The sequence below is a fragment of the Lithobates pipiens genome, unplaced genomic scaffold, assembly GCF_037356315.1.
Source record: "Lithobates pipiens isolate NorthernLeopardFrog02 unplaced genomic scaffold, aLitPip1_a1.2 Scaffold_25, whole genome shotgun sequence".
NCBI classification, from domain to species: Eukaryota; Metazoa; Chordata; class Amphibia; order Anura; family Ranidae; genus Lithobates; species Lithobates pipiens.
This window is the reverse complement of record NW_027507787.1, coordinates 95,802,795-95,814,317: the sequence shown is the minus strand read 5'-3', so window position 1 is coordinate 95,814,317 and position 11,523 is coordinate 95,802,795. Positions and strand designations below refer to the sequence as shown.

Genomic DNA, 11,523 nt, shown 5'->3' with positions numbered 1-11,523 from the left:
CGGACTGGGGTTTATATGGTCACAAAACAGACACCCCAAAGCAAAGTACATATTCATTTTTTTTTTATATTTCTAAACATGTCCCTTCTATTCTATTAATAACCAGTAGATGGCAGAGAAGGTACACAAACAGAGTCTATATAAGGGCACACACCATGTGACTGGAAATTAAACTACTTCCAGCCATAAAGTCAGTGGTCATATCTCATGCTGTTTGTGTGATTCTTTGCAGTCCACGCCAAGCTGATCACCTTATCTCATCGTGTCTACAATCATCGGCTCTCTTAATTCACATTTTGAGGCCGGTAACAACTGCACCTACATTTGCATGTTGAATAATTTTTTATTGACTGATTTTTCTTCTGTTTGTCTTTGATCTTGATTTTTCTGGTCCTGCTTAGACTATTCCCCCGGTGCACACGAGGCACCGCCGCTCTCGCTCCGCAGGGGAGAGATGGGTATACCATAAGCCATCTGGTAGTGTGGAGACCGAGACGGTTATGCAGCCTCATGTCCCCAATGCCATCAAAGTATCTGTGGCTAGCGAAAAGGCGTTGGCCAAGTGTGACAAGTACATGCTGACGCACCAGCAGCTGGCCTCGGATGGGGAGATGGAAACTAAACTTATTAAGGTAACAGATATTCAAAGTGGTGGTGGGGGGGGAAGAGGAGGAGTGTGTGGGTTATTGTTATTATTATTATTATTCCTTTTTTGTATGAAGAAGAGAATGCTTTAAAATCTAAAACTGCCCTAGCAAGTAATGTGAGGAGCAATATGTATTGCATGCAATCTTTAACTTTTATTCTATAATGTGGTCAATTTTTGGTGGGGTGTGTTTGTGGTTTTATTTGTATTTTTTTTACACCTGTCCTATCCTGCACATTCGGTGAGCACCTTTTTTATGATGTCTGTGACGGTCTGTGTTTTATGTTTGTGGCTAACTGTGTATAAATCTGTTTTCAGGGTGACGTCTTCCGGACTCGAGGTGGCGGTCAGTCTGTACAGTTCACAGACGTTGAAACGCTCAGGCAGGAATCTCCTCCTGGAAATGGGTATGCTGCAGTCACCATGCAGACGTTGTGGATTGCGATCTACAAAGAACTATAGCATTCTGTTGGCGATCTTCTGATGGCTCTAGAATTACAGGCATTAACCGCTCTTGAGCTTTTTAGTAAATTTTTTTTATTTTTTTGTAACTTGTTTTACAGTCGCAAGAGGAGATCCTCTGAAACAAATCGGCCTCAACTGGCAGAGAGCACAGAATCGGAGTGGACAGATGTAGAAACCAGAGTAAGTTTGATCCGATGTGTAACATTCTATACAGTATAAGGCCCCATTCACACCTGAGCGTTTTTGCAGCTGCAAGCCTGAAGCTACAAAACGCTGGAGAGGGGTCGGAGGAGGAGGAGAGAATGTATTGTCTATGGAGATGGCGCACATCCCCACTCCAAAACGCCTGAAGCTCAAACAAGTTCTGGAGCTTTTTTTTAGGCAGCTTTACAGGCATGTTTTTTCTTTTTACATTGGTGACCATTTGACCTGTACAAAATCGTGGCCTAAAACGCACGGCTTTCTGCCTGAAAACGAGACTTCCCATTCACAGCTGAGCGTAGCCGTTTCAGGCAGAAAGTAAATCTACTAGTTTTAGCTCGACTTGCCTCACATTTATGGCTGAAGTGTCAGCCATTGTCAACGCAAGGCCTTTGATTCCAGAATCGCCAAGCATTCTGACCCCCAGCAATGCTCCTCTCACAGAAGATGGGAGACATTCCCACTCCAGTCGGGAACTTAAAGCGGGAGTCCACCGGGAGTTCTGCGTTTTTATTTTTTTTAAAAGCCAGCAGCTACAAATACTGCAGCTGCTGACTTTTAAAATAGTGAAACTTACCCGCCCAGCGTGCCCGCGATGTCGGCACCCGAAGCCGATCTCTCGATCGTCTCTCGGGTGCTGCAGCCGCCATCTTGGGTATGGGAATCAGGAAGTGGAGCCTTTCGGCTTCATTTCCCGGTTCCCTACTGCGCATGCGCGAGTCGCGCTGCGCAATAAGGATGGTCCCCGCTGTCTCTGGGATCGGGGGACTTTCGGAAAGGGGCGTAGATTCTGCGGAAAGGGGCGTACCTTCTGCAGAATCTATCCCGGAAGTGGGTGCAGATACCTGTACTGTACAGGTACCTGCACCCCCCTCCCCCCTGAAAGGTGCCAATTTGTGGTGCCGGAGGGGGGGGGGAGGGTTCCAATGAGCGGAAGGTCCACTTTAGGATGGACCTCCGCTTTAAATTTAAAAAAAAACATGTATAAACGCCAATGGAGACAGGTGCGGCGCCTCGCTAGCACCTTTTGGGACTGTTAGAGGTGCAAATAACTTTGACACTTCAGGAAAGTCGCAAACGGCAAGCCATCAAACAGAACATTCAAGAAGATGTCGTTCTGTTAAGAGACATGCAGGTGCCACGAAATGAGTGGCCATCGTTAAATCCATCTAGCGCATATGGGAAGGGCCGCAAGGTCGAAGTAAAACATGTCAGACAAGGGCCAGTGAAAATCTTTCCTCATTAGAAAGATACGTTTTATTAAATGAACCGGGGCATACAGAGGCAAGGGATAGCTGCATGCAGCATTGCCAACCCAATTAAAGTACCTGGACGTGGGAGCTGCAAGAGTGACCGGGGGGCTCCTCGTATTGCAAGCAACCAGCTTGGGCTGTCAGATGGAGAGTGCACAGCCAGACTCCCGAGGAGGAGATAGAGGTCTGTGTCCCAGGTCAATGGCCTGTTGGAAGGGCTTATGGCAAGGTCGGCTCCTGGGTGTGCAAATCTGCTGCCTGGGGGACACCAAAGGAAGGGGGGGGGGGGAGGAGGACTGTCACTCATGCCGAACAGACCTCTTTAGGTGGAATAATACATTTATTGGGATACTACCAGACAATTTTATGTCTAAAACCTCTTAAGGTCATAACAAACATAATGACAAGTAAGCAATGGTTGAATAAAGAAAAGAATACCTATGGAGAAAAATACATCTCAACAATATATCTCAATATATGCATATGGAGGACACATTTTAGGAACACATTGAAATACATATAGGTATTCTTTATTTTCCTTTACAGTATTCGACTATTGTTTGTCATGACCTTAAGACGTTATGGACATAATTGCCTGGTAGTGTCCCTTTTTTTTTTTAAATGCAGTATTCCACCTGGGGAGGGCTGTTCAGCATGAGTGACACGGCTTCTGCCCCTCCTCCCCTTTAGTCTCCTTTTTACTATTTAAACCACCAATTTACGTTTTGCCAGCATCCTAAGACCTGAAGAAGGGTCTTTTTGCCCCAAAACATCTAGTCTTTGCAGCTGGCTTTTTACTTTTCTTGGGCACACTCGGCTTGACTTCCATCCCAGTGTTGCCCACAGCTTGTGCACCACAAGTATCCTCTTCCACCCGGTTTGTGACGTCATCCCCGGTCGCTGGATCCTTACACGGCTGTCAATCAGTGGCCTAATCGCACCCCCAGGAGCCGACCTTGAGGCCCTTCAGGCCCCCGGGCCCCTCCTCCAACAACCCCCCCACCCCCTTCCTTAGAAGTAGAGGTCGACCGATATGGGTTTTTCTCTGGCCGATGCCGATGACGATATTTAGAAATCATGGCGGCCGATAGCCGATATATGATGCCGATTTTTTTTGGGCCGATATGTTAGGCCGATTTTATTTTATTTATTTATTTTTTTCCTTTTTTATTTATTATTATTATTATTTTTTTTATCCCCCTTGATCTAACACACCTTTCCCATTGGGGCGTTTTTCAGGCGCTTTTGGGCTAAAAATAGCGCCTATAAAGTGCCTGCAAAATGGCTCCCCTGCAGTCTGTGTGGAAGTCCCGAGTGCTTTCACACTGAGGCGATGCGCTGGCAGGATCTTAAAAAAAAGTCCTGCAAGCAGCACATTTGGAGTGGTGTATACCGCTCCTCCACCACTCCTGCCCATTGATATGAATGGGCACCACTGCCGAAGCGCATGCAATGCGATTTGGCAGCAGTGCTTCATGGGCGCATTTAACCTCTTCCTTGGCCGCTAGCTGGGTTATATGTGCCCCACTAGCAGCCAAATAGCACCGCTAAAATTATGGTAAAGAGCCGCTAAAACTTGCGTTTTACCATCAACGCTCCAGTGTGAAAGCAGCCTCTGACCACTCCCTGTACCATTTCCACATCCACTGACTGCCTCCTGTATCCTGTGCACATGTTCCGACCCTCTCTTGTACCATGTCTGTAGCCTCTAGCCACCTCCTGTGTCCTGTCTGTAGCCTCTAGCCACCTCCTGTGTCCTGTCTGCAATCTCTGACTATCTCTTGTCTTTTAACTTGTCTGCAGTCTCTTAGGGGGAGTCTGGAGAGGAATCAAGAGTGAGAGCACCGCCGGGATTGGGATTACGCGAGGAGTCAGATGTGTATGGACTGTGGAGAAGAGACTATAGAATAAAAACCAGAACCACCAACCTGGAGCCGTCTAACTGAGCCCTGCACTGGAGAGGAGGTCAGTGACAAGAGGGCACTCATATAAAGGTTTCCCATCATCTCAGTAACACCCCCCCCTAGTGTATTCACTCTGCGGAAGGTGGTCTCTGGTCACCAGAGTCCCCCCCCTAGTGTATTCACTCTGCATATTCTGCTGATTTAAAGCGGAGTTCCACCCTAAAGTGGACCTTCCGCTCATTGGAATCCTCCCCCCCTTCCGGCGCCACAATTGGCACCTTTCAGGGGGGAGGGGGGTGCAGGTACCTGTACAGTACAGGTATCTGCACCCACTTCCGGGATAGCTCTCTGCGGAAAGGGGCGTAGATTACGCCCCTTTCCGAAAGTCCCCCGCTGCCTGCTGGGAAACACACGTGTCCCAGAGACAGCGGGGACCGTCCTTATTGCGCAGCGCGACTCGCGCATGCGCAGTAGGGAACCGGGAAATGAAGCCGCAAAGGCTCCACTTCCTGATTCCCATACCCAAGATGGCGGCGGCAGCACCCCGAGAGACGATCTGGGCGGGTAAGTGTCACTATTTTAAAAGTCAGCAGCTGCAGTATTTGTAGCTGCTGGCTTTTAAAAAAAACAAAAACGAGTCCCGGCAGAGTCCCGCTTTAATAAATACTATACATATTGGTGCTGCCGATGATATAATAAAGCCATCGCCCGCCTGAGTCTATCAATTTTCATCACCAATAAGAATGTGCTTGAGTGCATAATTTTTCTGGTCAGTAAACAAAGATCCCACGCATGCGCGATTGCTGTTAATAGCAGCTGAAGCCATAAATTTACTCGACCCATAAACAAACATCCAGCGATTCAGGGGCATGTTAGTGGGGTGGGCGGGGCTGCTGCTGACGTTCTAAGCATCTGTTCAGCTCCGCCCGCCCACCCGCAAGTCTCCGCCCACTTGAGTGTATAATTTTTAACCACCGCTTAAATAAAGATGTTGCGCATGCGCCGTTAATATCACGGACTTGGTGCATGCGCATTAACGGCCCGCGGTCAGCTGTTACAGTGACGGAGCCGCACCGGAAGTGACGGGATGAGTGTTTTTCACAAGTCGCAGGAAATTTTAGAACACCGGCAATGGTATGGGAGGAGGAAAATGGCGGCTGAGGGTGACAGGAAGTTCCAGCCGGTGATGTATTTCCGGTGGAGGTGAGATCCCGGAAGTGGTATGGGAGGAGGAAGATGGCGGCTATAGAGTGATCGAAGTGGTGTAGAGGGGGGAGGTTAGAGATGTCTCCTCCATAGACCGTCACCTCGTACAATCTTCTCTTCTCTCTTCTGTACGATGATTGGAGGAGATCTCTGGTTCATAAACTGGCACTCGGAGGAGAAGGGATGTACTGCTCTTCATAAACTGACACTCGGAGGAGAAGAGATCTACTGCGCTTCATAAATGGACACATCTCATAAGAAGTCCCGCTTCCTGGGCTGCCATTGGACGACTGTTCTGTCCATCATAAGAGGCGGGGCTTTGTATTAACCCCTTCATCCCCCGACTATTTGGCTGCCCAAAAACCAGAGCAGTTTTTGTGATTCGGCGCAGCGTCGCTTTAGCTGACAATTGCGCGGTGTTGTGACGCGGCTCCCAATCACAGCGGACGCCCTTCCCCCACACAGAGATCTCTATTGGTGGGATTTGATTTTTTACTTTTTGCTGTAATAAAATATAAAATCATTTCCTCAGTTCAGGCGACACGTTTTCTTCTACAGATTTCTGGTAATAAATATATAAATCCCAATAAGTGATTATTGATCGGTCTGTGGAAACGTTACATTGTCTACAAAATACAGGAGAGATTTATGGACTTACTAGTAATGGCGGCCATCAGCGATTTTTATCGGGACTGCGACATTATGGCGGACACATCAGACACTTTTGACTCCATTTTGGTATCATTGTCATTTATACAGCGATCAGCGCTATACAAATGCACTGATTACTGGATAAATGTGACTGGCAGGGAAGGGGTTAATTACTAGGGGGTGATGAAGGGGTTAAGTGTGTCCTAGGGAGTGATTCTAACTGTGGGGGGAGGGGCTGTGTGTGACACGTCACTGATCCCAGAGATGGATCGGTGTTCTGTCATCTCCTCGTTCTTCCTCTCCGATCGCCGACATGGAGGGGACCCGCAACCGCCCGGCCCCCGGGGGGGGGACCCGCAACCGCCCGGCCCCCGGGGGGGGCACATGAGGACAGGGGCGCTTTAAAAAAAAAAATGTTATTGTTCGTTTTACTTTATTTATTTTAGTTTGACATTTTTTTCCCCAAAAATACATTTTTTGATCACTTTTACTCCTATTACAAGTAATGTAAACATCCCTTGTAATAGGAATATGGCATGACAGGTCCTCTTTACAGTGAGATATGGGGTCAATAAGACCCCACATCTCACCTCTAGGCTGGAAAGCCTAAAAAAAAAAAAAAAAAAAAAGATTCTGGCTTTGATCGTATTGGCGAGTCGGTAGAAGCAACGGAGGGCGGCGGGAGGGGGGGATGTCTATGGCTGGGTATTGCAGGGTATCTCCGACTATGGCTGGGTATAGCTGGGTATATCTGAGTATGGCTGGGTCTCTCCGAGTATGGCAATTTATGGCAGGGTATTGCAGAGTATTGGCGGGTACTGCAGAGTATTGGAGGGTAGTATAGAGTGTTAGCTGGTATTGCAGAGTATTGGCTGGTATTGCAGAGTATTGACGGGTGTTGCAGAGTATTGGCGGGTACTGCAGAGTATTGGAGGGTAGTACAGAGTATTAGCTGGTATTGCAGAGTATTGGCTGGTATTGCAGAGTATTGACGGGTGTTGCAGAGTATTGACGGGTGTTGCAGAGTATTGGCGGGTGTTGCAGAGTATTGGCAGGTATTGCAGAGTATTGGCGGGTATTGCAGAGTTTTTGCTGGTACTGCAGAGTATTTGCGGGTGTTGCCGAGTATTTGCGGGTGTTGCCGAGTATTTGCGGGTATTGCAGAGTATTGGCGGGTATTGCAGAGTATTGGCGTATTGGCGGGTATTGCAGAGTATTGGCAGGGAATTGAGGGGTTACATTTCGGTGAGCAGTGATGTGGGCACTGCAGATGCAGCCCACAGCGCTGCTGACACCGATCTCTTCCCCCTCTCTGTACCGATCGGTACAGAGAGGGGGAGGGAGGAACCGGCGTCATAACATGACGCCGGTTTGTTTACAAGTGATCACTCCGTCATTTGACGCGATGAGCGGCCATTTACCGTGATCCGTGATACAGGACCCGGCGGTCGCGGGTGCTCTGGAGTGCGTGCCCCAGGGGTCGCACGCGAGAGCGGAATTCTGGGAGGACGTCATATGACGGCCTCCCAGAGTTAAACAACCGCCCTGTAGCCGTCATTTGGCTATGGGCCGGTTGTTAAGTGGTTAAACAGGAACGCAGGAGATGGTTTCTTGTGATGCGACCAAGGCGAAGGCAGGAATGAAGAGACCTGCAGATCTTTAACCACTTCCCACCCGGCCAATGCACATATACGGCCGGGTGGGAGCCGTCTACTCCTGATAGGACGTTCAGGAACGTCCATCAGGAGGAGCGGATCGCGGCGCGATCCCGATGCGCCCGTGTCACCGGGACACGGCGCATCTTAGATCGGCAGGAGGGCTCTGTGATTGGCCCTCCTGATCACCTGACGGCCATGTCCAATCACAGCCGTCATGTGATGTAAACAAACAGCCGGTTGCTAGGCAATCGGCTCCTCCTCTCCTCACACAGAAGTCATCGCTGAGGAGAGGAGAGCAGATCGCTGCAGCCGGCTGTTGATCAGTGAGTATGAGCTGTTTTTTACAGCTTTTTACTCACTGATCTTCAGTCTAGTGTAAACACACAACACACCACACAGTGTAAACACAGTCCCACATATGTCCCCATAACACACATGTCCCCAAAACATACATGTCCCCAAAAATAAAAACACATGTCCCTAATAATAAAAACATGTCCCCCACATATGTCCCACTAAAATCACTTGTCCCAATGATTATGTGCACACATATGTACGTGATCACCTGCACACATATGTACATGATCATTTGCGTACATATGTCCGTGATCACACAAACCAATTATTATACACTTAACGGAATTTTTTTTACCAAAAACATGTAGCAGAATACATTTTGGCTTAAATTTATGACAAAATTTGATTTTATTGGATTTCTTTTAAAATAGAAAAAAGAAAATATTGTTTTTTTTCCAAATTTCCGCTTTTTTGCGCTTATATCGCAAAAAGTAAAAAACGGAGTCGTGAATAAATACCACCAAAATAAATCTCTATTTGTGCGAACAAAATGATAAAAATTTAATTTGGGTACAGTGTAGCATGACCGCGCAATTGTCACTGAAAGCGCTAGAGCGATGAAAGCTGAAAATTGGGCTGGGAAGGAAGGGGGCGAAAGTGCCCGGTATTGTAGTGGTTAAGTAGGCGGGACTGACGAGCACATCCACAACAGCAGGTAAATTGTGGAGAGAGATGAGAGCTGCCAATTATCTGACAGCTGAGCGGCCAGCTCAGAGAAGGAAGGGCTGACCAGCCCTGACAATCAGGCCCCAGACTACACTCCATGTGTGTATATATATATACACAGCCTGTACCTGCAAACATTATACCTGCTGTCATAATATGACTCATTTACAGAGTCTAGACTTGGGGTGTTTCCTATCGCTATCCCATGGCTGAAGGGTGGTGAATAGGGATGAGCCAAACACCCCCCGGTTCTGTTTGCACCAGAACTTGCAAACGGACCGATAGTTTGCGCAAACTTTCAAACCCCGTTACAGTCTATGGGACTCGAATGTGAGAAATCAAAAGTGTGAAGTGGCTAATATGCAAGTTATTGTCCTAAAAAAGGGTTTGAGGACCCGGGTCCTGCCCCAGGGTACATGTATTAATGCAAAATTTTTAAAAACTGCTGTTTTTTCAGGAGCAGTGATTTTAATGATGCTTAAAGTGAAAAAATAAAAGTGAAACATTCCTATAAATATCATGCCTGGGGGGTGTCTATAGTATGCCTGTAAAGTGGCCTGTGTTTCCCGTGTTTAGAACTGTCCCTGCACAAAATGACATTTCTAAAGGAATAAAAGTCATTTAAAACTGTTTACGGCTTTAATGTAATGTCTGGTCCCGGCAATATGGATGAAAATCATTGAGAACAAAGGCATGGGTACCCCGCCCCCAAGCCCATTACCAGCCCCTTTGGGTCTTGTATGGACATTAAGGAGAACCGCACACCCAAATTATAAAAAGGAAAGGCCTGAGGCCCCCAGGCCCTACATACTCAGAACAGCAGTATACAGGCGGTCCAAACAAGACAGGGACTGTGTAGATTTGTTATTAAGTAGAATCTGTTTGTAATTTTTAACTGGTACATTTTTAAAGTGTCGCTCCAGCCCAAAAATCTATTTTTAAGCTTTTTGTAAAACATAGGGAAGGGTTATCACCCCTGTATAATTTGTTTTGCTGTCTGTGCGCACCTGTTCAGAATATTTCACCTCACTTTCTGTCCCAATGACAATTGGATTGTTAAAATTTGTGTTTTTTTGTGAAACGAGGAACTCTTACAGGAGAGAATTTCCCTTCCTAGGGGTAGATTTCCTCTCACTTCCTGTTGTCTCCTTCTGTTTGAAAGTAGGAGTTGTTTGCAAGTTGGATGTTTGAAAGTAGGGGCCTGCCCTATATACTCAAAATATAAACGCAAAAATGTGGGCCTTAGGTGTTGGTGTTGCCACAACACTGTAATCCCTCACAGTTACTCTGGGTGGGCGCAGGAACGGTCCCTGCTGTGAAATATTAGATCAAGAATTGTAATTACATGCCTCTGTTGAACAGGGGCAGAAAAATTGGGCCTTAGGCACTGGTGCCACAACACTGCAACCCCTTACAGATACTTTAGTTGGGGCGCTGGAATGAGCCCTGCTGCAAAGTATTGCATCAAAAATTGGCCTGTGACCAATTATGGCTCTCTTCGCTGACGGAGCTGTGATTGGCCAAAGCATGCGGGTCATCATGCATGCTTGGCCAATCATCAGCCAGCAATAAACTGCTATGACGCAGTGCATTATGGGCGGTGACACGCCGCTCTAATTTGGCACGAACGGACCATAATGTTCGATCTTCCTCTTGAAATCGAAGCTCATCCCTAGTGGTGAAGTATGGGGCAAGATTCCTCACCCTGCTGCCATTCCTCATTATATTTCTTAGAAAAAAGAAGAAAAAAAACCACATACAAAGACAATTAAGGTACGACCAATCTTTATTGGAGATAACTCTATAGATGGAAATGATTGTCGGGCTTCGGAGAACATCGGAGATCAGTGACGGTTGTCCTAGGACTCCTCAAAGGCAGGGCCTTTTTACACTAAGCCTAAACCTTAAGATGATTCAGAGGAAGGCGAAAACCCCCCCGGCCAGATGGGCTCCAAGGGGGGGAAAAATTCCTTCCTGACCCCCTAAGGCGATCGGATTGTCCCTGAATCATCAGTCTAGGGTGCCCAGTTCATCTCATATAGAGAAAAAAACCATACATAGAACCATACAGAACATATGTATTGCAGGTATGTATGCAATAAAACACACCTACCTGCTTGTTCACAATCATATTTGGGGCTCATTCAGAATATATGCATTGAGCATCCGCACAGATCAGCGCCCCCCACACTGATCAGTGCCTCCGCCCGCCGCACCGATTCCTTATGTTTTCTGTGCCCAGCCCCCTACAGGAGGACTGGTGGTACCCCCTTATTGGTGGCCCTGGTGGTGGTATGTAGACATGCTGTGTATGATGGTATGCATGGTGCTATATACGCAGGTATGTATGCAATAAAACACACCTACCTGCTTGTTTACAATCATATTTGGGGATCATTCAGAATATATGCTTCGAGCATCCGCACAGATCAGTGCCTCCCCCACTGATCAGTGCATCCGCCCGCCGCACCGATTCCTCATGTTTTCTGTGCCCAGCCCCCTACAGGAGAACCAGT

At 47.3% G+C, this 11,523-nt stretch overlaps 1 protein-coding gene across 1 annotated transcript; it reads left to right on the top strand.

Moving 5' to 3' along the window:
- Window positions 1–482: 482 nt before the first annotated feature.
- LOC143929917 (kinesin-like protein KIF23) lies at window positions 483–4,580 on the top strand. Its single transcript, XM_077453854.1, has 4 exons — window positions 483–632; window positions 965–1,053; window positions 1,210–1,291; window positions 4,369–4,580. Exons 1-4 carry the CDS (start codon window positions 501–503, stop codon window positions 4,402–4,404), a joined length of 339 nt encoding a protein of 112 aa, XP_077309980.1. The 5' UTR covers window positions 483–500; the 3' UTR covers window positions 4,405–4,580.
- Window positions 4,581–11,523: the final 6,943 nt, after the last annotated feature.